The sequence below is a fragment of the Drosophila innubila genome (genome assembly GCF_004354385.1).
Source record: "Drosophila innubila isolate TH190305 chromosome 2L unlocalized genomic scaffold, UK_Dinn_1.0 4_B_2L, whole genome shotgun sequence".
NCBI classification, from domain to species: Eukaryota; Metazoa; Arthropoda; class Insecta; order Diptera; family Drosophilidae; genus Drosophila; species Drosophila innubila.
Window position 1 is genome coordinate 21,305,104 of NW_022995372.1, and position 26,739 is coordinate 21,331,842.

General features: G+C 38.6%; 1 protein-coding gene and 1 non-coding gene across 2 annotated transcripts in view; one reads left to right on the forward strand and one right to left on the reverse strand.

Moving 5' to 3' along the window:
- LOC117780930 (protein abrupt) overlaps positions 1–26,739 on the forward strand; it is a 45,011-nt gene that overhangs the window by 12,735 nt on the left and 5,537 nt on the right. Inside the window, exons 3-5 of the mRNA XM_034617624.1 lie at positions 542–1,139; positions 1,274–1,558; positions 1,768–1,969. Of these exons, the coding sequence (XP_034473515.1) occupies positions 542–1,139; positions 1,274–1,558; positions 1,768–1,969 (1,085 nt within the window). The remainder of the gene's footprint in view (positions 1–541; positions 1,140–1,273; positions 1,559–1,767; positions 1,970–26,739) is intronic.
- Trnad-guc lies at positions 23,913–23,984 on the reverse strand. The gene has a single exon. It is a non-coding gene; the product is annotated as a tRNA-Asp (tRNA).

The window sequence follows — 26,739 nt, forward strand, 5'->3', positions numbered from 1 at the left end:
TTGGTCTATCACAACAATAATTGGAAAGATTTCATTGATTATAACAAAAAAATATGGTATTAGAAGACCCAACTTAAAACAATTTTTTGATGATACTAACGAATGTCTAGGCTGGAAAGATACTTGATGAAAAATTGGTCAAAAATCTGATGTAGAAGGTTCCTTAATAAATTAAGAAGCCAAGCTATGCAAATTGGAATGAATTCGCTTGGAATCCTGACGCATATCTAGACTAGACTAGAATAAAGAGATTGACTTTATGGGAAAGTTCTTTCCCTTTATTAAAAAAGCAAATAGTATTTATAAAATGTTTCCCTAACTTAACATATCACATACATATGCATTCAAAGTTAGAAAATTACCTCTAAGTTGTAGAAAACTCCCAGACTTAAGACTGTTGAGAAAAGCATTAATCAAATGAAGTCTTTAAAATCATTGGGCTTATGAATACCTATACAATCCAATTGGATTTTAATAGCTTAAACAATAATAGAAATATTAATAAACAACAACTTGTCCTACCACACCTTCATTTCCGCAGCTTTATGTACAACGGCGAGGTGAATGTGAGTCACGAGCAATTGCCCGACTTCTTGAAGACCGCACACTTGCTGCAGATACGTGGGCTGGCGGATGTCAATGGGGGTTATCCCTATGCCAAGGCGCTATCTGCCGCCCTCAGTCATAGCAACAGCAACAGCATTAGCCACAGCAACAACAACAACAATGCTGACAGCAGCAATCACAACAAAATTAGCAACTACTTGCCCACAGCGCTGAGCAATGCCAACAACAACAACAGCTGCAACAGCAACAGCTCGAGTAGCAACAACAACAGCAACAACAACAGCAACCACAACAACAGCAGCAGCAACAACAACAACAACATTAACTCACACAGCCAGAATTCACCGTTCAACACGCCGCAGACGCCAACGTCGCTGCCAGCGTCGAGTGCAGCCGCCGCCGCTGCCGCCGCTGCATCATTGACAGCCGCTGTTGCTGCAGCAGCCGCTGCGACAGCGTCGAGTCTGCCCTTGGGGGGCAACAGCCAGGCACAAAGCCAAAGCGGAAACGGAAGTGGAGCAGGCTGCGTTACGCCCGCCATTCAGGAGCTTAAGGCATCCGCAGCGTCGCCCGTAAGAAACTCCAATCCAAATCCAAATGCAAGCAAAGTAAAGTGTGCAGTTCCCCTCCAGCTAGCACTCGATTACTTTCAGGCGTTAACCAACACTAAACACATTTTCCCATATTATTTTCAATCAATCTTCAGGCGAGCAGCAACCATTGGGATCTGAGCGATATGGAGGGCAGTCGCAAAAGTCATTTGACACCGCCGCCCCAGAAACGCATCAAGAGCGCCGATTTGTTCCGTGCCCAACATGGCATCAGTCCGGAGCGTCTGTTAATTGATCGGGACTTTCCTGTTGCGGGGCAACATCCGTTGACAAGGAATCGCAGCCGTGACACATCCAAGGATCGCGATCGCAGTCTGGAATTGCGTGAATCTCTGCTCGGTCAAGCTCTTGAAAACAGCAACGGACAGCAGGCCAATCAGGTAAGTTAAAATGTCCTCACATATTGTCAAAACATATTTTTTAACGAATTAAAATATTCGTTTCATAATTTCGATAGATCTTATGAAAATTTCTAAAGGTACTACTAAAGAATTTTTTACAGAACCTGAAACAATACCGGAACCGGTTCTATAACCGTTTTATTTTTGATTGCTCTTGCTAATTTGTAATTTTTTCTTAAATTCTGCAGAAACATGATCTCGGCCAGAGTGCCGGCGAGGACTCGAACAGCAGCGATACAGAGCCATCGGATCGTGGTGATGGTCAACATGATGGCACACTCGATGGCATGGACAATCAGCGTTCTCACTCCTTCCCCAATGCGTTCCTGGGCCTCCAGGGTATTCCCGGCCTTTTGCCAGGACCCTCTGGCTTAGGTGCCAATGATTTCGGTGAGTCCATGTCATACTTCTCAGTATATATTCTTGAAACTGAGTAGCTTTCGGAGCTGCAATCAGTTCGATAAGTTTTTATTAAACGTTGTTATCGAATATTTTTGAGTATTTGCCTCTTGTGTATGATTTATCGATTGTCGCGTATATATCGATTTGCGTATGATTTGCATTTGCTAGAAGCTCGTTAAACAGCAAGTTACTAACTATCGATTGCTATCGATAAACCGATAAAGCGTCAGGGCATTACAAATTCGACAAACAATTGGCCAACTAATCAAACAATCCCAAAATCAAAATGTAACCAAAATGAAAACCAAAACATCTACATATGTATAAGAATAGTTAAGTGCGCTGTATATCGATTGTTATCGGTTTATTGTAATCACTCATTTGCATATCACAAAACACACTAAATATACATAATATACTTTTATATTTAACTAGTTGTTATTCTTTATCATTTAAGTTGCGCAGTGAAACTCACAAATAGTCAAGCTAACCGAATTATCTGACTATCGATAACACATATCGCAGTCTAATAAAGTAGCACATAAGCAAGGCAATCATTAGGATTAGGAGTAACTATAACGAGAACGAGAATTGTATCCCTATTCCAATCCTGCGACAAGTGTCAAGAAATATGCGAGGACCACGTGTCGCATTAAGGACGACAACGAGTAAAGTTTCCTTTTTTTTTGGGCCGGACAGCGGCTGGTCAACACATTTGAAGTGCGATTATAAACATATTCCAGCAGCGATGAAGAGGGATCTGGGGAAAGGACCGTAATGTTCATTTACGTATGTGCAAATGCTTCGAATAACGCACAAAAAATTATTATTATTACTATTTCTATTACTATTATTATGATTATGATTACCATTCGATATTATGTGGCCAACCCCTTACAAATATGAATCGTTTCCTTTCGTTTCCCTTACGTTTCAACGTAAAAGTCAAGTGTACGTTAAGTCGGCCAACTTTCTCTTGCTGTCTTTGTCTCATTCTCTTTCTGAATCTCTTCCCCTCTCTGCCTGGATTTCGTTCCGCTTTTGGCTTGTTTGTTTGCGTTGCCGAGCACATTACACGCACTTTGTATAGCATCGCAAATGTCGCATTTATCGGGCATTAAAATGGTAATCGGTCTAGGGATGAGCGCGTGTCGTGACACGACTGTTGGTTATAATTTTGAGGGAAACAAATATACAAAATATAGCATACTTTACAGCATAATCATAAATAAGTGTATTTTAAAAAATATTAATAGCATGTTTTTATTATATTTTATCTTGGTTTCAAATTGTATTTAATTAAACATTTTAGCTGAATATGCTGGATACTACCGTTTCTATTATGTCAATAATATATTGTATCTTATAAATGTTATGCTATGCTTAAAAATGTTACTAAGCTTTTAGTTTTTTTTTCGTAGTAATGCACAGAATTCTTTGCATTTTCAAAATTAAATTATACTATGTCTATAAGGTTTAGTATATTTTAATAAAAACACTGTTTTCCCCTTTTTCTGTTTATTTTATTATTTTGCAAGTGTAAAATGTAAATTCTTAACTCATCCAAATGTGGATTATATTGTATTCTTGACTGATTCTAGTACGGTTGGATTTTGTCTTTACAAAATAAAATATATATTTAACCATTATTTCTGTGACTCAAAGAAAGTCAGAACTTTCGCATCGTATCGCATCATCTCTAATAAGCATCTAAGCCCAGTGCTAGGCTAAAGTTAGTAACGTGCTCGTCTCCCCCTCGTCTCCTCCCTGCCCTTCCTACTTTCAGCCATAACGAACTGGGCCAAGTCCGTTCGCTAAGCCGTCGAAGCCATTTAATATTCAGCGCACATAGATCATTGCAACAAATGTTGACCGGCCGGCGGGTTAGTCCTTGTGACGAGCAGTCGTTCTGTCGTTCTGTCGTTGGGTGGTTTAGGAGGTTGGAGGTTTCGTTGGCTCGCCTGTCGTCCTGTCGCAGATGCTGTGGCTCAAAGCGAGCGGCAAAGAAATCAAATTTAATAAAGCATAAACATTCAATAAGCTTCGACTTCTACGACACGCCCCAACATGAGACGAGAGCACGATGGGAAGAAGTCATTTGAAATTCCGGACAGCGTTATCCGTGTACGGCAACCGTAACTGTAACGGTAACTGTAACGTTAACGGTAACGGACTTGCCACTAGGCTAACACTCGGTTTCTGGCCATTTCGCAATCGGAATCGAAAATATTAACGGCCTGGCCTAAAAAGGATAAAGTTTTGTGCAATGATAAAAATGATAAGTTCCCTTTTTTTTGCTCCTCCTTATGTGTTTTGTTTTCTTTAACTTCTGTTGCTGCTTTTTGTGAGAGGAGGCGGACAGTTTCTTCGTAAAAGGACAAAAAAAGGACATACATACATACATATTTAGATTTTATTTCGTTTTATTGCTTTTTTGTGCATTCGATTTATTTGAAGACATTGGCAATGGCCGAAACGGACTTGGAAATTGCGCACATGTGTGCGCAAGGACTTGAGAGCTATACCCCCGTTCTTATCCTCACTAACCGCCTTCATCCTACCACTCTCTTTCGCTCTCTCATCAATGCAGACAAGTCCTGCTCAGTGTAGTAATATGAGTTGGGTTCGCATTTTAATATATTTGCGCCCTTTGCCAGAACCTCTTCCCTGCCCGACCCTGCTTGCCCCTTTACGCCCACACAAATGTCACACACTCGCAATCAGATGCGGGACAAGTGGCTCGAGTCAAAAAAAAAAAAAAAAAAAACTACAAAGGCGAAAAAGTTTACTTTGCAAAAATCCGTTGCAGAAACATTTATAAAGTAGCCAGCCCCAAAAAGACTTGAAGAAGTAGCTGCGACAGGACGAAAAAAAAAATAGAAAAGAAAATGGAACTGAACAACAAGGCGTAGAAGAGCTAGAAGCTGGAAGCTGACCTCTAGAAGGCGTTGCCATCTCTGAGCGACATTTTAAAATGAAAATGATAGCAAAAGAAACGGAAAAGAACGTTGGGAATATGCGAGGGGGAAAGCGTTGCCTGAGGGGCAGTTGGAATTTAGGTGGACAGGCGGCAGGCAGTCGAAACATTGACAGCAAATAAATGGCAGCCAAAATAATAACAGCAAAAGGGAGGTGCAAGTCAGACACACACACACACAAACACATGTGTGTGTGTAAGTGTGTGGATAACAAGAAAACAAAATAGAAATGAAAAAAATAAAAACGAACCAAGCAATGATATTCAAAAAGCAAAACGGACTTTTTGGCAGCCCAACGATCTATATGCCAGCTCAGCAGAGCGCCATCTGTCGGCCGACTTAGTAAGGTGCAAGGCGTCAGAATGCTCGCTCCCTCCCCATATATTGTCCTTCCCCAATTACCACCCTGCGTTGACTGGGCCAATGCAGTTTTTGCAGTTGGCGCCAAGCGACGTTGTGGGAGTTGAAAAATCATTGACATATGAGTTCAGCTTGCTTATTTCTTGTGCAAGGACTCTGATAGAGACAGCAGCAGGGCAGCAGTTGCAGCAGGGGAGGAGAACTAAGAAGGCTGAGGGAAGAATTTGAGTTTGGGGCAGCGGAAAGTCGCTTGGACTTGGCTGGACCGAATGGCGCTGTCGTGGCTAATGCGCAAAGTTTTCTATCAGTTTTATTTGCCAGCTGTTCACACACACACACACACACACACACATACACACACATATGTAGAGAGAAATGTGCATTATATTGTGGCACATTCGTTGAAATCACATTCAACACTGTCACAGATTCCTCGCAAGTTTCATTCCAGCTAACTGATGTGATTTGCCAGACTGCACAGGAGATAAGGTCATAAGATAATTACCAAAGATTACCAAGAATAACTAACTAACTGAATTAAAGCAATGCCCTAGATAGAAGCTAATTAACCGAGCTTAAAATAAACATTTTGTTGGGTTAAGCAAAGTAAAAATTAAAGAATTTAAACGATGCGTAAAGTTAAAGTTGTCCTCTGGTAAACTGCTCTTAATATACTTACCAAAAAAGATACCGATTTACTAAACGTTTCTTAAATATGCAAGAAAAATAATTTATTAAGAAGAATCATACAAATATACATTTTTTCTAGAAAAAACCATCTTTTTCAATTAAAAAAAAAATCTTTTATCCCTAGTATGCAACAGAAATGTAGCAAAACCTCTTTGACGTGACAGTTGTAGCCAAAAGTCTGAGTTCAGATGATAGACTATAGAGCAGTCAATGGGTCGGGCAATAGAGACATTCAATGAGCATTGAGTAGAGCATAAAATTAGCAGCTGGCAATAAGCATGCGAGGAACATTTCTCAAGCCAAACAAAACGCGCCCAGTTCAACTTAATGTATGTATATGTGTGTGTGTGTGTGTGAGTGTGCGTGCTGGCCAAAAGTGTGTGTGTGTGTGTGTGGGGTTGTGATGTTGGCGTGTTTGCATTTAATAAATTCGATTAACAACGGAATAAATACGCTTAAATGCGGAAAATAATGAAAACTAACGAAAAGCGTTTTGTTAGACGTCGACGTTGACGTTGACGTCGACGCTGACGCTGACGTTAGCGTCGCTAGGGCGCCGCTTTCATTCAATGCGGCATTCAATCATTCCATTCAGTTATTCATTCGTTTTACGAGCTGTGTTATTATTGTAAATATGTTGCTGTTGTTGTTGTTGTTGCTGCTGTAACAAATACAAATACATTACGTGAATAAACGCACCCATTATTTCATTTCATCAAGAACCATTAACGCCAACACGCTTGCAAGTCCCCATTTCTCCCTCTCTCCCTCTCTCTTTCTTCATCACATATACATATACACACACACTTACCGCGCCTTGTGGCACACACTTGGCCAGCTTGACTTGCCCCCACCCTCTCTATCTCTATCTCTTTCTCCCTCTCACTCTCTCTCACTCTAATGCAGGACATGAATATGTTGGCAGAAGACACAGGACAGGCATAGAAACTTTTGCCAGGATAATGAGTAAAATGATTGGAAATACATTTTCAGTGCGTGTGTTCACGCTTTGTATCTCGAACTTTGTATCTGTATCTCTATGTCTGTAATTGTTGCGTATCTTGCAGCTGTACCCTTAGATACATAGCATTAAGAATATTAATAATAGTCCAACCCACGTCAGATCATCTCAATGGCTTTCTAAAGCACTCTCCAAATGCGACAGAGTGTTTGAAATGTTTATGTGCTGATTAAATATAGTGGCAGCTATTTAAATTGCAGAATTTAATAATATTTAACAAATTTTTGATTTATTTTAATAATAATATTTTAATATTTAATATGTTTAATATTTTGTTTAAGACTTTATCGCAGTAGCTGGAAAAGTAGGCAACATTTTCTTAAAGGTCTGCAATTGTAGAATTTTTTAAAAAGGTCCTTATTATTACTTTAAATTAATATAACTTTTGAAAGTATATATGATGCGATGAGTTATCTAATTATATCAATCAATTTCGCACTGTCTGATATGGTTTTTCTAGTTTTTTAAAATAATTGCAATTAAAAATGCATTATTCCTAGTTTCTTTTTCCTTCATGGCTAATATTCTTGTCTTTTCCATCGCAGACATAAACTATTTTAGAATTATGTCATACAGGAGTGCTCCAGAAATGTATTCCAGACAAAAAGCAACCCATAATGTAAGGGTGTTTGTTGGTTTTCAGTTGGTTTGCATTTCTGGAACACCCCTAATAAACTATATTATAAACTATAATATAGTTTAACTAATGTCAAAGAACTTTGCATATTAAATGTGCATTATGCAATATCTTTCTGTTAAAGCAAAAAAGTAGGCTACACTTTTTCTCAAAAACCCAACTGGACTCTGTTAGAAAATTCAAATTTTTCTTACAATTAGAGATATTTCTGTATTCATAGCAACTATACTCATCGTTCATTACAACTTAAAAGTTGACTTAAATAAATTTCTCTATTGTCGCCGCAAAATATGCAACAATTTCCTAACGCTTACTATTATTTATTGAGTTTAACAATGCCACGCCCACTAGCTTAAAAAATAGCAATAGAGAACAAAAAAACGAATGTTATCAAATTAATTTGAAAAACTCGCATCTGCTGCACGTCACACACACATACACATGGAAGGCCGAGCATTTACAGTTACAAAGTGCCATGGACACTTTTGCACACGAAACAGGATATAGAAAGCGGGGGCGGATGGTAAAGGAAGGGGGCGTGTCAAAGCTGGACCGAAAACGAAACCGAAACTAAAAACTTTTGAGTTAAATTCTGGCTCTAATGTTTATGTAGATGAGGGATTATGTCATTGTGTGCCACAGCAACAATAACAACACGGACCAGTAGCAAAAGGAAAACCCCAAACACACAGAGAGAAAGGGGGATGAGGGGTTGGGAGGGTGGTAAAGTCCAGAGCTGTAAAACCCATTGCAGCACTTGAAAATTCTAATTTTCTGCTTAAACTTCATATGAAATTGTTTAGCACACAGTTTGGCAATAGATGCGATGTGAAAAATGGAAATGGAAAACATTATTATTATTATTATTATTATTATTATGCGTGTATATGTATATGAGTGTGTGTGTGTGTGTGTGTGTGTAAGGAAAAATGGGCTGAAAGTCTAAGGCGGAGCAAGTGTTTTGTCATAGAATATACATTAAATTTAAAACAAATTTGTAGTTGCTGTAGCTGTTTTCGAGATGTGTATATTCATATATATATATATATATATATACATATGTATACATATATATATATAAATATATGCTACTTGAGTTTAACACATACAGACGTGTGCAAAATATTAAGAACACCTCTCCATAAAATTGATGTTATTGGGTGAACGGCTCAATCGCCATTCCTTAATTCAATAATAAAAAGGAAGTGAATAAAAAGTGTTAAGATTCGATAGAAATCGATGATACGTCGATTTGTATCGAAAATTTTATTTTTCTGACTACACGTTTTTAAATTAATCCAACAAAATAATCAAGATTATAAAATAAGAACATATTGGGATTTAAATACTAACAATTTTTTAAATCTTGTTTGATATACTAAAAAAATAATAAGTGATTAAATAAGAATCTACACTTTTAACAACTTTATAGTGCAATTTAAGCTGCTCTTATTATTTTGTACTTGTCTGTATACATATAAGTATGTACATTCGCTCTCTCTCCTAGTTATAGACACAAAGCCCAGGCAAAATGCAAAACTTTTGAAAACTATTTGGTTTCGAGCATTTTGGTTTGGGTAAGTCGAGGGACTACAGCTGCCTTTTGGGTTTGCCAGCCCTTTTTGCCACGCCGTATTTTAAATTCAAGTGGTCTTCTCAAAACACACACACACACACGCACACATACAAACATGTATACACAAATACATATATATTTACATAGACATAAGTACGTGTCGTCGGTGTTATGCTTAAGGATTTCGTTCTACCGAATCCGAATCCGTTTCAAATGCGAATTTATTTCTACAAAATATTACAAAAGTCAAAGACACAAACCATGGCACACACACACACACACTCACACACACATGCGAATGCTTCAGCCGCATGGAAAAAGGTCATTTTTGGGGCCATAGAATTTACATAAATCCATATGGATGCCGCCTGTCCAAGTGTGTGTAAGTGAGCGTGTACGTGTGTGTGTGTGTTACACTCTGAGTCCATTTTTGGGCTGTCCTCCTCCATCTTTGGCAGCGTCTTTTGGCCACGTGCCGTTGACAGAGCCAAAGAACTTGGAGAAACGAATGCTCCACATGCAACCTTACGGTATTTTTGCTTATCACACAAAGCTGATGCTGCCTCTGTATGAGTGGGTGTGTGTGTGTGTGTGTGTGTGTGTGCCTTTCGAACCCATTGATAGCCGTAAGCAGGCGATGAGCAAACCGTACAAACCGCCCGAAAAACGAACGTTTCAACCTTCAAGTTCCGGCGATTGTATTACCAGCAGATGCATGTGTGTGTGTGTGTGTGTGTGTGTTTGTGTGAGAGTGAGTGAGTATATATATGTGTGTGTGTGTCCGTGCGGTTTTCAAACGGAAGTTGTAAGGCAGCAGACGAAGCAGCGACTGTTTCGGCCTTTTCCATTTGACCCCGTTGCTACTTCGTCTTCATCTCCAGCATTTAGTTGCTTTTTTCCCCACTCTCCCCTCCTCTTCTCTTTCCACCTTCTTTCGACTCACACTGACGCATTGATATCCCTTTTAATGGATGAATTATTGCCGCACATGCGAAAGTAGTTGCTGTCCTGCCTCCTTCTCCTACTTCCTTTTCCTCCTTCTTCTTCTCCCTCTTCCAGCTGAACTCGTCCCATTTGCAATTGGAACGACTTGAGAAGGTCTCCTTATGCTTCTCTATCCTTTTACACACACTCACACACACACACGCGTTGGTATACACACACATGCTTTGTTTGCATTTCATTTCCTTCAGATCTTTGGCCCAAAACATGTTGCTAGCGGGGATGGGCAGAGGAGTGGGGGGGCAGTATAACGCCGCTTAATTAACTGACCCAAAGCAGCAGCACCTTCCCCCTTCTTACCTCCCTCAGTCAACCCATTCGCATTTACGGATGCGCAGGAATGCGCCAAATATCCATAATAATTGAAGGATATTACATCAATAAACCGAATGGTCCCCCTTTTCCGCTTTCTCACCCACACTGCCCCTGCCTCCTGTCCATATTTATGTGCGTAGTGACCACACACAGCATTGTGGGACGGATGGGGGAGGGGGGAGTTGACAGGATGAGAGCTGCATTTTAATATTTCTAAGTATCCTCGCACATTCGCATATAATTCAGGCATTGACAGCGGATCCTACACCACCATAGGGGCATGGAGAGGGGTTCAGGGGGCTTGCTTTTGATAGGGAGTGTGAGTGTCAGTCAGGCCGAGGCCATAAACTAAATTTATTGCAAATATTTCCTCAGCAATGAGCAATTTGTGCGATCGAATCCTGTGGACCTCAATCCAAAACATACACGCAATTGTGTATTGGTATTTATGGAAGTGTATGCGAGTGTGTGTGTGTGTGTGTGTGTGGTGTGCGTGTGTCTGTGAATTTAACGTGTCGATGATATATTTGCCGCAACGATTCATGGAGCTCCCGTCCCCCCCTCAGATTGTGAACCCAGTTGACCGGGACTGAAAATGAAACATTGTGCAAATTATGTGTGCTATAATTTTCGCACATATATAGAAATTTGATTTGAGGCGAAATTCACTGGGAGTGGATTTGGGCTATGAGCCTATTTTTTAAATATTTCCAATAGCGCTATAAAAGATTTTTATAAACAATCCATGAGATGAAACTTGAACTTATAATAAATAATAATAATAATAAACGAAGAGGAAACTCACTTTCAAGAGCCTTAAATTAATCTATACAAATTAAATATAAAATTGTTATCCTCAAAATATTTTTACCCATATTTACAAGACATTAAAATCATAGGAAAAAAGAGCACATGAAAAAGATTGTCACATATTTAGTAGATTTACATTTTAATAAACATTCTTTTTTAAAGTCTTAATTTCTTTAATGTACTTCATTAATTATCTCTCAAAAAAATATCATTTGATGTAATCTATAATAATATATAATCAAGTAAAACATAAAATATATACAAATTATGAGAGCATATTTTTAACATACTTACTGTAAGAACATACAGTCTAGTTTCTGTAAAAATAACTGTTCAAGCTGGATTTTATTTTATTTGAATTTTTTATTAAACATTTTCTAAATGTATAATAGGTAATCAATAATTTTTTTTATTTTTAACTCCTTAACGAGTTGCCGTTAGCGAAGTTTTACTGTACTTGTAAATACTTCAAGATTACCATTTATTTTAAAAAGCTCAACAAAACAAGTTTCTCAGTGTACTTATTGATTTATTGTTGCCGTATTTATTTTGCTGTGCGATTTATTTGGCTGGACTCACTGCACATACACACATACACGCACATATACAGGCACATGGAATTCTAAACAGCAGCCAAATTCACTCCACACACAGATACACAGATACGGGTAACACACACACAAGTTGTGGCACTTCAATGTACGAAAATATCAGCAAAAGAGTTTTTAGTTGCGTTGTTAGAAAATAAATACAAGCATACACACATACACACACACACACACACACACACACACAGGAAAATACACGTACAGTAGTCGAATAAAATTACTCATACGCTATGTCACACACACACACACACACATACAGACTGAGAGGCCGACAAAATGGTTGGCCAACGACGTCTAAACAACAACAACAACAACACCAACTACACAACGACAACAACAGTAACAAACATGAATTTTAACAAAATACAATTTCAATACAATTCAAACTTTCTAACTCACGCACACACACACACACACTCTGGTTTTGAGTGTGAGCGAGTCAGCAATAGATAGCATTTCACAGGGTGCCAACCGCAGTGGCAACATCAGCTCCCCCACCTCCCCTCCACCCCATCTCCCCATCAGTCACAATCTGCAGCCTCAACCCGTGTCCCACAAGTGAATGTGAAACTAAAACTTCCTTTACTCATTTCCTGTGCCCTCCCCTGCCCCATTCTTCTTTTACCCAACTCCCCTGCCCCCTCGCACACTACGCCACTGGCATTGGGCATCCACAACAACGGCTGCTGTTACGAATAGTGGGCAAAAAGTATCTCGCCCGAGTGTCTCGCCGGTTTTCAGTTGCGTTCTAAATTCATACATTCATTACCATCGCATTTCATTCACACACACACTCATACACAAGTCCCCCCATTCTCCTTCTCAACCTCTGAAAAGTTAAATACAATCGTTGGTCCGTAAACAAAACGACGCCCAACACAACCGAACACAACCCAATGCACGAGTGGCAAGGCACGAATAGTTCTCGTGCTCATAAAGTAATAAATTGTACCATAAATAGTGTGGCACAAGTGTACTATACGGTAGGTGTGGACACCCTACTGCCCTCACTGTGACACCCTACTTCTCAACCGAAGCTCTACCTTCTTGAAGCAATTCATTTTACAGCCATTGCTCGTTTCGCTTTGCACTCGAATGAAGTGCGCGCCCAGCTGGACTCAGCCTTTAGCTTAGATCTCCATTCATCCATCTATGCATCCATTCATCTATGCATTCATCAGTGTTGTCAACTTTTCACTAGCAAAAAAATAACTCTGTTATGGTAAATGGGAAAAGAGACGAGAAAAACGAAATTTTGCTACAAAGAACGTCGAAAAGAACTGACAGTTTTTCATTTTCATTTCATTGTTTTTAGTGGAAAATTAAAAAAAATAAATATTATATTTTATTTATTGTATAAAATATGCCAATAGTTATGAATTTTGTTTAATTTCTAAAAATCTTTTACATTTCAGTAACACCGACAATTCGATCGGTTATTTTCTAAAGATTTCCTAAAAAACATCTGTATTAATCATATTTCGAAAAATTTACCATAATTCTAATATTATCTCAAAGTGTCAACGAAAAGTGTAGAGACAAAATATGGATCATATCGAAAGCTGCTTTTAAACTTATAAGCACAAAAGCTGACGTTTAGCTTTATTTTTTTAATTCTACAGATTATTTCATCATAATTGCTAAATTTATTGTATTAGGTTAAAAAAAAACGAAAAGAAGAATTATTTCAAAATAATACAGAATTTTTTTGACCCATATTTCTAGATTTTTCGCATAATATAACTTAAAAAAATCCAGATTTGACGGGAAAAGTCTGTGTCGGCAGCACTGCCTTCTATTCTCCCAACTGGGATGCCTTTAGCTCACCTAGCAGCAGCTTGGCATTCGATTTCTTCCACAACCATCAGGCACAAGGGATCAGCTTGGTAAAGCCAGTAGAACTATGCTTATTTGCTTCTGTCACGCCCGCTAACGTCCCTTCCATCCCCCCACACATCCGTATAGCCCCCTGCACATCCGCTCTTTATATTCCCCCGCTTACCCTTGCCTAGATTACGCCCAACTCTATGTTAACCACATACGACCACATCGTTCATCATTGCCCCGTGTTTGTATGTGAGTGTGTGTGTGTCGTGTGTGGTGTGTGTATGTGTATGTAAGTATGTTTGGGAGGCTGCGGCTCTTGGCAGGACTCGAGGGGGTTGCGGGGTCCTATTGGGTGTTGGTTAGTTCGTCTAGCAATGCTCTGACTGTACTAATGAATTACGCAATCTAAAACTATGTACATTTAATTCAAATTCACAAAACTGTACGCCAAACTAACACACACACACACAACCATGCACAACAAAAGCAACAACAAGTTTTTGGGCAAACTTTTTTGCTGCCAACATCAGCGTCGACTGCGACTGCGACAGCGACAGCGACGCTTAGGCCGAGGCTGTCGTATATTTTTGGATATAATTCAAAGCGAATACATTTCGGGGCATGCAACCCCATCAGCAGCTGGCCGTGCCACAACCGAGTGCCGAGTGACTGTCCGACGGTCCGTCCGTCGTCCATCCGTCACCCTTTGCTCTCCATGTCCATTCCATTAGCGACACCATTGGCGTCAACGTCAGCATCCATCGCACATGTCCTTGCAATTGTTCTTGCCACGGCAACACCCTGTATCACCCTCTCTCCTCTCTCTCTCACTCTCTCCCCACTCTCTCTCACTCTGTGCTGCCGCTGCTGCTGCTGCTGAGGAGGAAGCACAGTTATATTCCCATATAATATTCGTACACACTTTGCAAACATGTTTGTCGATGATGTATTATACAAAATGCCCATAAAAAGGCCCGCATGAGCGAGACGGCAAAGAAGAATCTGGCTCAAAAGGAGTGGGAAAGTGTGTGTGTGAATGAGAGCATCCGATGGCGTAATCATCGTTTGTCTCTTCACATATACATATACACATACACTCAAGTGTATATGCGTGTGTGTGTGTGTGTGTTCTACACTAAATCGAAATGCCAAAATGCCCATTTCTATTCTGTGTTGGCCCCGCATAAGCGATACAGACATTTCGTTTTTTGGGGTAATACATCAAACTAGCCGCATCAATAGCACACACACACACACACACATACACACAGAGGGGGTTGTTGGGTTGCATGCGGCGTGTTAAAATAAAAGCAACAACGACTACAAAAACAATGGCCAAGTTAATATGTGTCCCTGGCTCGCTTCAACGGAGAGACCCTACACACACACACACACACTAAGGGACCGCACACTTACAATACACACACATGCACGTACGTTAGGGTGTTGCTAGAATTTCAAGAAATAAAATCTCTTATTTGAACTAAAAATGTAGCTAGAAATAGCTGAAAAATTAATAAAAGTGCTTAAAAAAAATACATTTTTTTGCATAATTCAGTTTAATTTTTATCTTATTAAAATCGCAGATCTACAAGCTAAGAATAAAATAATTTAAATATACCATGTTTTTTCATCTACTTAATTGTTATGAATTTTTGTCAAAAGTAGCCAAATAATTTTTTAAAATAGTCTCTTTAAATTACTTTTGTTCTCGACTCATTTTAGCATGAAAAATCCAACGAAGAACTTCATTGTTTTCAGACAAAGTTTTCAAAATTAATTTCAATTACGTGAACCACAAATATTGTAGTTAAAAGAAGACCAGTTACTTTTGATTTTTTATTTATTCTTAAAGTCATCTTATTTTAAAAATCAAACTTTTATCAAGTAAATTCTTCATTTTAAAGAGAGGTTCTTTTATGAGTATAGCCAATTAGATTTCGTAAAATTTTTGACCTTTCTAGCTATTTAATTGCTATGGTGGCAACACTGATGCGCTGTAAAAAAAGAGTAAAATGCTAGTACTTCATGCAGAACCAAATCGAATAGAACAGCAACAGCAACAACTAGAACTGTAAGGGTAAAGTTGTTGCCACCAAAAGTAAAGGAGATAATCTTGGCCAAAGACGAAGAGCCAAAATGCTTGCCAGGAACCAACATCTTTGCCTGTCTGTCTGACTGTGTGTGTGTATCTGACTGTTGTGTGTGTTGCCGACAAACTGCCAAACAAACCAAGGTCTGTCGACGGCAGAACTCCGTTCTAATGACCGCCAAGATAGAATGACATTTCGGGGCTGTCAGCTCTCATTGTTGCCCCGATGTGTTGTGTTCGGTTGCTGCGTGTGTGCAACTCACACACAGACAAGCACACAGAACCCACATATCAGTCTGTGTCTCTGTGTCTTGGTATGTGTACGTGTATGTGCTTGTATTTGTGTTGTGAGATGTGAAGGAAGAAAACTTTAAGTACACAACGCCCAAGGAGTCGAGCTCACAGTGCCAACAACACATGCACAGTGGCAAAATGAACTGATAACTAAAACAAGGGTTTAACTTTAACCCATTCCAGAATTTTATTTCTCTTAAAATTTGAGTAAATGCCTTTAGTCGAAGCTCTAAATTTTATCTATGATGCAACTTATAATTCAATTATTATAGTACAAAATGTTTCAATTTATTTTCCATTTCAAGAAAACTTATTTGTTCTGCCTAAATTTGATTTATTATTATTTTACGGCATTAAAAGTTAACAGAGATATTCCATATCAGTATCAATATCAATATTTCACTTAATTTCGAACAAATTTATGAAAAAATCAGTTCTTTTTGTTACAAATTTTAAATACGAATCGTTAGAAATAAAATAGACGAAAGAATTAAAATGCATTTTTTTTACTGTAATGTTTCTAAGTTTTTGAGCAAACTTCCACGATATTATTTAGGCGAATGCCAAATTTTCTCTAATAATTATTAATTGTCCTCACTTTTCGTTTGCTTTCGCACCACTGTGCACTGCGCGTCTTATGTGAAAAAGAAAAAGGCTACATTTTGGCAATAAGACGCCCCGTTTCTGGTTCTCTCAGGTCCAGGCTTAAGACCCCGAACCCGAACCTGAATCCGAATCCGAACCTCAACCCTGACACAGTCACCAGGCAGAGAAGCAGCGGTCCAAGTACGTGAAAATTGATAGATGAGTTATGGGAGAGCAAAAGCATAGGATATATTCCACATGCATATGTCCTTTATACACACAGACACACACATACATAGCATGTCTGTCGGTGTGTCTGTGTGTGTGTGTGTAAGTGTGTGTAGTTGCCTTTTGCAAGTGGCAATGAGTCCGAAGACGTTCAATGTCTGTCCGGCGCTACCCTTACCAACTTACCTCCCACTACACCCATCTCCTCCCCTGTGTGTGTTGTTGTGTGTGTGTGTGTGCTTGTGTGTGTGAAGCAGAGCATTTTTCAACGCCAGGAGAGCAGTGGAGAGAGGGTTGAGAGTTTGAGTTGTGGGTTGAGCATTAAAAGTTTTTGTATTTATTTTGCAGTCGGTTAACAATATTCCTTTTGCACATCCAACCCGTTTGCCCTGACCCTCCCCCCCTCCCCCCTCTTCACCCCCTTCCAGACTTTCCTGTATCCTTTCCCGCAACTGCTGCTTACCCCTCTCCATCCAGCCTGTGGTCCTTTTGCGTGGCATACGAGTAAGAGTTTTGTAATTGTATGCGTGCGTTTTGTTTGCGGACGTGGTGAATGTCTTGGACTACGATGTCTTGTACATACATACACATGTCACACACACACACACACACAAATAGGAATAGGAATTCGAGTACATGGTAAAAGGATATGTGGGGGGCTGAAAACTTTTATGTGTAATACATCAATTGCAAAAAGATAGCCAAATGCTGTTAAGTTTATATACTACACACACACACACACACACACACACACGCACACACTTTCTTATTCTGTTTCTCTCTCTTTCTGTCTCACTTTGTAAGTTGCTTTTGGCTCTGTGTTTTGTGCTTGGGCGGTTCACTTGGGGCCAACTTACTTAGATGCCAAAGCAGCCGAGTGCTGGGCGTAGCAGCGGGGTGTGGCAGGCTGTGGGACTGTGTGGAAGGGAGGGGATGGCAAACTTCTCGAGCGCTGCGCAAGTAAAAGATACATTTATTATGTGCGAAGAGCGATGAACACAAGCGATTTATCCTTTTTAACTTTTTCCTTTGCTGTCCACCCACTGTGTGTGTGTGTGTGTGTGTGTGTGTTGTGGCTGCCGTTTGTTTGTCTGCGTATTTATGTATGTGTGTGCACGTGTGTTCTTGCTTTTGTTCTTCATCTCCAACCTACACCCCCCTCTCTCTCTCTCTCTCTCTCTCTTTCTCTTAGCCCACATCTCTGCCGTGACTAATTTATTACCGTAAGCGGGCATCATCTAAACAGTCTTTAAACTATGCAAGTGTGTGTGTATGTTTGTGTGTGTGTCTGTGTATTGCGGGCTAATTTCCTTTACTATAATTCGCCTCAAAGTAGGCAATGCTTTTTGGCTTATCCTCAACTAACACACACACACACACATCCAGACGCGACATATGCAATTTTTCAATCGTTTGCTCCTTTATGACTTTTCCTTTTGCCCCCTTTTCCCTTTGACCGCTGCAAACTTTTCTCATTTCAAAGTTAAAACAACAAACAACATTATCGCCATTCGTCACCCCCAAAATAAAAAGATTTTCAAAAAAACGTTGCGCAAAATCTCCAAGTGTCCAAAGCAAACAAACAAATAGCATATGAGAAACAATAAGTAGATAAAACAAAACTTTAATACTCTTTAAGATCTGTTTAATAATAAAAATATTTTAAAACAATTAGTATATAAAAATATAAATATTCAAAAACATTAATACAGTCCAATTTTGTATATTAAACTTCTCATGCTTACAAATTAATTTATTTATTAACGTCTTCTAAAAATCAGTGGACAGACAGTAAAAGAATTAGTTTGATTTTAAATACAATTCTAAAATAAGAATGTAAAGTAAACAATAAAATTCTTTAAAAATCAATCTTAATTCATAACTAAAAGGATTGAAAAGCTAAAGTATATGTTTGAATTTTAATCATGAATTAAATTTAATTTTTTAAGGAAATTGTGTGCTCTACATAAGCTAATAGATGGGTGCATCGAAAATATACAGGACTCTTTTAGATTCCATTATTGGTTCAATTCGAGAAGAATATAATAATGTAAAATATCATAGCATACTTTTCAGGGCATAAAAATGCTTAAAAGGATTTAAGGAATTTTTTGTTCTATCTTTATAAAAATGATTTTTCCTAAAATCTGTAGAGATTTTTTTAAGGATATTTTTATTTTTTTTTAAATAATTGAGCAAAGTGTTGATGTTACTGAAAGTTCAGTCTTCAGTTGGTTTTAATCTTAACAAAATTATTGAGTATTGTTATATTCTATACCATTTAAATCATTTAAAAGGGATTGATTTATTTAATTAAAAAATGAATTTAGTTTCAAAATCTCTTAAGTTATATTTTGACAGCTAAAAGCGTTTTTAAATGTTGTGTTATCAACTGACTTTCAACTTGGCTGTATATTTCTTAATAGTTAGCGTATTACCTTGCCAACATTTCAGCAGCATAGCTTAAAATATTAAGCAATTATTAATAAAATTAGCAGACCCAAAAGAAGTGTATACATTTCACTAAACCCAAACTTTCTGTGTCTGTGTATGTTTATGTTTCTACTAGTGTGTGTGTGTGTGTGTGTGTGTGTGTTGGTGGATATGCATTCGATGTCACTTACAATTTTGGACACAACTTGAACTCTCTTCCTTTCCCTTCTTTCCTCTCTCTCACTCTCTTCAGCCTCATCGTAGTCCCATCTTGAATTTAGTTCCGTTGTCAGTTCATATATCACGGCTGTCCTGTCGTCACACATGCTCTCCACGGCAATTTCGCTTTCAATTTCGAATGCTATCTATGAGATGGCGAGCGACCACGCCCCCTCTTCAACCCCGCCCAAGCTTTATAAAAGAAAAACAAGCAAACTTGTTTGCAAAGTTTAAACAACATTTTGTCATTTTTTTTTGCCTTTTTTTGGCTTTGCTTGGACCCACTGTACGTGCCCAGTGATAGTATTCCCCCCGCCCCATCTACCCCTCACCAGAAAGTTAAGGTTTGCTTTCTTTATTTTTCTTTTTTTTTGCTTGTGCTGCGTATGTGCCTTAAGATAAACAAATACAAATACAGAGATGGATTGTGCCGAGCGTGTGTCGACTGACATCTGGATGGACTATGTGTGTGTGTGAATGTGTGTGCAATCTAAAATGGGTTTTCGATAAATCTTGAGCTCTCCCCTCTATCCATACCCCTACGTCCCCCTTGGACTGTCCGCCTACACTCGTCTTTGCTAATTAACTCGCATCTAATGAATACAGTCAACGATTTTTACGGCTCGCGCTTATGAAAATTCAGTTGGGGGAAGAAGGAGATGGCAGGGGGAGGGGGAGGTCAGCTAGCTGTGTAATCACTTTATCAATAATTCAATCAGAACTTGCTGTCGTCGCAGACAGACGCTCGTAAAAGTGCGTCGCCAATTTGTTAGCAAAAAAGTTGCTGGAATACTTGAGACGCATGTATTACGTGTTTTATTGTCAATTCGACGATAAAATGGCACATAAAAATTAATAAAATACTCCCCTCTTAACCCGCTTCAAACACTCTACATTTTGAGCTGTTTTTATAGTTTTATTATCTTTAAGATGTCAAGGATTACTTGGGTCCAGTACAAAAATGCAAAACCAAACCGAATTTGCTGAAACCGCGCTCGTAAAAATCCCTCTTACCCTGAAAAGCAGAAGAAAGAAGAAGAAGAAGAAGAGCAAGTCAAACCCATCATAAAATGCAGCCCACAAACATTTCAGGTTATTAAGTAATAAATTCCTATAAGAAACAAAGGCAACCAAATTACAATCCATCCTCCCCTTTCTCTACTTCCATACTTTTTGCCTTCAAAAAATATGCATACTAATAATAATAATGAAAAGTATGGGTTGAAGAGGTGATAATGATCGCAAAACATCGAAAAATGACCATTAAACACACCTACGGCACAATAAACCACACCCCCCATTTGTGCAACCCTTTTTTTTCAGCTACAGCGACAAAGACAAAATGCCGCTGATATGCTTACATATTGAACCCCCACCCCCACCTCTACCCCCAACCATCCCTAAGCTATATTATCAATGGGCCTGGCCCATTGACGCGAGTGATTTATATAGAAAAATTCATTATTTGCGCGCTACAGTCCATTTTCCAAATGCAAAACGAGGTTAACAGTGAGCTAAGGGGTAGAAGGCAGGGATGAGGGGCTAAAAATAATGGCCAAAAGGTAAATGTTACTACAGCTGGCTTTATCTTTAATAAAGCTAATTTCTATTGCCGCTAACAGCACCGCGACATGCGAATGAATCTGAATCTGAATTCGAATCGAAGTGACTTTAAATAACCATTAAGTCTCACACTAGGGGGCGCCACATGCAATTGTTCTATCCGTGTGAAGAATGTGCGGGTGTGTGTGTGTAAATGTCTTACATAAATGCGGCCAAAGGTGGCTTTTATTGGTATGAGGGGACACCTTAAGCAAAGCGGCCAACAGCGCCTTTGCATGTGGCCATAATTGATGAGTCCTGGCCACCAAGCCCAAGTCGTTTAGGCCCAGTTATATCGCTGCCAATACAAGCCCAAATCAACACTGACGTGTACGTACAGTTTCTTCAATCATTAGCTTGACCAATATGCAGAGCTTTGTTTATAACACTTAAACTCCATTGGACTGCATTAAAGAAAGAAAATAAGTTGGGTACTAAAGAAAAGATTATAGAAAAACTGTGATTTTTATATGTGCTATTATTGTGAGCTAAAGTTTTTAATTATACACTCAGTCTAATAGCTCAACAGAGGTTTGTAGACCTTTACTTATTCTATTACTTATTCCTTTTTAACCCTAAGACCTAAAGCTCTAACTGTCGAATCTAAATTTAATAAAAAAAACAAAAATAATTATGAGTTATATATTTTAAAAATTATAATAATTATAATCCCTACTACAGTTTAAAAGATAGTTGGAGTTTATTCTGCTTTGATATTTTTTGAAGATTCTTTATGTATGTGTAGATAGACAAAATCTTTTTATTTCAAGTTAGATACGAGTTAAGTACAGCTGTGGATTTTATATTGCATATATAATTTTATTTAGACAGCTTTTGCATATTCTTAAAGAATATTTACAGCTCTCTAAATTTGTTGAATCTCATAATATTTCTAGTTGCACCCAAAGAGGCCACCTTGGGGGCCAAAACCTCTGACCATGGCTTAACCATATGTGAAAGGCACAAAAATAGCTGGCAATGTGCATAACTATTTAGGAAATTGAGTTTGCATTTTATATTTCATTAATTATGCACAGAGAGAGATTTTGATTGGGTGGTGACTAAGAGGGGGAGCATTACGCACAGGCCAACGCACACTGCACACTGCACACTGCACACAGCACAGTGCAACCAAACTCATTGAAACCTTGAATAAAATCGAGACGCAGGTAAATCTTTTGAGAGGCAACCACACAAAAATTGCAGCGTTTGGGGTTAAAATCTTACGCCTGATTTAGCCAGATGCCGAACCCGTCTACACACACACACACACACACACACACACACAAAGATGTGTGTGTAGTTGCACTTGCACAAAAATGTGCTTGGCTGGTCAAAGGAGCTGGGATCCTCGCCAGCTTCAGTCCCTCTAATTCTGCTCGAATCCTTCTCGAATATTTCTCCATATCTTCTTGAATACCCGTCCTCTGTTTTGAGTGCTAAACCAAGTTGAGCAGCTGCAGCCAATCGAGTGGCTCAAAAGACACAAAACGGCAGCAAGTGGGGCATGTTGCATGTTTTATATGCAACTATTATATATGTACACACATATGAGTATATAAAGCATTACACATACATGTTGTATTTTGTATTTTATTCAATTTTATTGTATTTTTCACTTGATATATTTATGCAACGTTTTTGTTTGCCTTTTCCCTTGAGTTGTCACGCACAAAGGCCGAAGTAAATTGTTTAATTTGATTTCATTTCGTTTCGTTTCGAAGCAAAGTCTCTTGCGTCATGGCCCAGGACATGCCTCGACCTCAGACACCCGATTCCAGCCCGAAACCCACTTAGGGTCTAGCTAAGCATATACGAGAGATAGAGACACGCCTTTGTCTTCCTCTATCTCCCTTATTCACTCTCTCTATCTCTGTCTTTGCAATGCAAATCTCTGGTCATCAAATGACTCAATAGACGCCCCCAGGTCTGACACAGCCCTGACAATTCTCTATACATTTAATTGCGTTTTATTTTTCAAATATTTATTATTATCGAATATTGAAACGATATCCAAATGCAACCTCAGCACGTCATATAAGACCTATAGTCTGAAATACATATATACACAGATATATTGAGTTGTAGCACTCAACCGACAATGTTTCTGGAGCACGCGATTTGACGCGCCCTCAGACATTCGAGATTCTACACTTTATCCTTTAGTCTACTGCCAATTGGCTTTCGTCACGGATTCTCTTTTTCTCTCCATACCATGATCCTCTTAGGAGTGCTACGATTAAGTATACTGCATGAAAAATTAATTCTAATACATTAATAGACGATTGGGTTAAAGAAATATGAATGAAATTTCTTTTACTTATTAGGCTTATGCCTTAGAGCTGTGCTCTTTCCAACAAGAACTAATTAACTCCTTTATTGAGTTAATATCTTAAGATATTCGAAAACTATATCGAATTCATCATGTTTTTTATGCGATTCGGTTTTTTTTTTTTTTTTGGATAAGTTTAATTTTGCAAGTGAATTTCAAACTGTAGAAATAACGAATGACTGAAAAATGAGGGTTTTACAAACTTTATCATATTTAAAATACTTAAAACTAGTTTCCTTAATAATCTTAACAAATAAAACATTTTTTAATTTTAATATAATTTTAAAAAAATTTAAAAATAAAAAAAGAGATTCCAACACCTCTCCCCGACGGGGAATTGAACCCCGGTCTCCCGCGTGACAGGCGGGGATACTAACCACTATACTATCGAGGATGCTGATTGCTGGGTCGACGAATACGAAACTTCTACGAGTATAAACTTCTAATGCACATTCTAGAAGACAATTTTTTAACACTCGTGCAATAAGAAATGTTTTGTTTGTTTATTATCATGTTGCAATTGCTTGCACAACGTTGATAATTTAAAAAGATTATTTACTGTCAAAGTTTTTTCTTTTAATTTAAAAGACCCTTTATTCAAATAATAATATTAAATTAATTTTTGTATCTTTCTGAAACTAATTTGGTACATGTAGTTATTATTCTTTTAATCCATCTTTTCAAATGATGAAATTTCCTACGTTGAGCTTCAAAATAATATAAGCTTTCGTGAGTTTCACTGTCGCATTAAAAGCAGAAATATAAAACGTTTTATAATTTTTTAAGAATATTTAGTGTTTAGAGTCAATTGTGTAAATAATTTAAATACAATTTGAGCCGTAATTATATACAATTTATTTTAATTTATGTAACCGCACCTTATGAACGATCATAAACTCATACTATACGATATTGCTTGCCTGCCTGTAAACTATTTAGTAATCATATAAATACCATATATATTTATACATAAAAGATTTATATAAATTATGTTTAATGCAAGTGAAGATATAAATCAATAGGACAGAGAAAGAACCGAATTGGCATTTGAACTGGACTCAATTGATGTGTGAGACTTTAGTAAAAGCAATGGAAACTGTTAGAACTGAATGTTTCCCTGACAAGAAAAGAACAGAATACAACAATTGGCACAATTAAACTGATAAAAATGTAATATAATCTGGAAAAAGAAAAAGAAATTTAAAAAAACAATTAAGAATACAAATTGAAAGTTATTCATTCAGTTCTGTCTGTTGTTGTTGCTGCTGTCTGTCTACTTAAGTGGATAACTCACATAGAAACACCTCACACAAACACCAATACACACACGTACTTGAGCAAAATTGAACGAGACACATAGAAGAAATTCGAAGCAGTAAAACCCTTAACTTTGTCAACTGATTTCTGATTTCAAACTGACTCCTCCTTCCAATTCCCCCTTCGATCAATTACCCACCCCCCGCTGCAGGCACATTCCTGAGCAGTCAGCAGAGCGGCATTAAGCAGGAGATTTTGGATGTGCCCGCCGAGGAGCTGCCACATGAGGCACATGCCGCAGATCGTCAGCCGACGGCCTGCAAGTTGGCCAAGTTAATGCAACGGCCGCAGTTGGCGCAGCTTTTTGAGCGACGCAGCAACAACAACAATAACAATAATCATAATAACAACAATAATAATAATAACAATAACAATACCAACAACAACAATAACAATAACAATCGTACATTGTATAAAAAGAATCGATCGACAAACTCATCGCCAACACCTTCGGCCAGATCATGGAACGACAGCGAGGATGAGCATGATTACAATCAGGATGATCGCTCCAGTTCCGCCTCATCAGCCATTTCATTGACCATGAAGCGTTGCCGTCAAGCCAGCGAATCTACACTCTACCAGACGCTGCAGCAACATCAACATCAACAGCAGCAGCAGCACCAGCAACAACAACAGCAACAATTGCAGCAGCAGCATCAGCAACAACAGAGCGAACATCGTCCACAAATCAATCAGCAGCAGCAACATCAACAGCAGCAGCAACATCAACAGCAACAATATCTGGATGAACTGCAGCAATCTGTGTCCGTTTCTCATCAGCAACAATTGACTGCGAATCTTTTTATGGCACGCACCATTGCCTTGAGTCGTTCCCGTGATTTTCCCGAGCTTTTTCAGAACACTTCAGCTGCTGCCGTGGCCGCCGCAGCAGCAGCAGCTGCCACAGCAACAGCGTCATCAGCAATCGCTGGTGCTGCGGGCAATGTCGCCGCACCTGGTGGCAGCAACACCAGCAGTGCAAGCAATGCCGGCAGCAACTACATGTTGCCGTGTCCGCTTTGTGAGACGCCGCTGGAGCAGCGCGTCTTTCGGCAACATCTTGACCGTCATTATCCGCGCGACAGTCCCGTCTGTCCGGTTATTGAGTGTGGTCGACGCTTTGCCCATCCGAATTCGGTGCGAAATCATATGCGCATTAAGCATACCCTGCAATGGGCCAAAATGAAGGCAATGCGCTCCTCGGGCGGCCCCTTTGCCGGTGGTCCCGACTTCAAATTCAAAAGCGAGGCGGCCAACTAGTTGGTATCGATCACACGTCCACAATATGCCCGCAGATACTCGCACTAGTACCAAGTAAAGCTTTCTAGGTTGCTGCTTTCCGTCAATGGCGACAATAATTCTAAACCTAAACCAAAAACTCGAGACACTCGCATCTATCCTAGATAGCCAAAAATAATAAAACGTAGCACGAGCCTTTGATCCCCTTTCAAGGATCGATCGTAGTCGCAGCCCGATTTTCACTTAATCTTAAAGATTGCTTTCATTTTGACAACGGTTTCATTATCTAATAATTATATTACACAATAAAAGTCACAAATTTTTCAATTGATATTATTTTTCTACAGTTTTTAAGCTAGAATTCTAATTAATTTAATTATATTCTATGGTCAAAAAAAATTTAATGAGGAATAACATTTTCAAAACGAAAATTAATGTACGTAAAACTTCTTTAGTAGCTTTGAAAAAAATTGTTAAATTTATAATTACAGATTTGATACCGGAATTGATTTAGTGTCATTAAAAGCTATCAACAATAGTGAGGTTATAAAAAAAAAAAATAAATAATTAAATTCACCTAAAGTTTTTATATT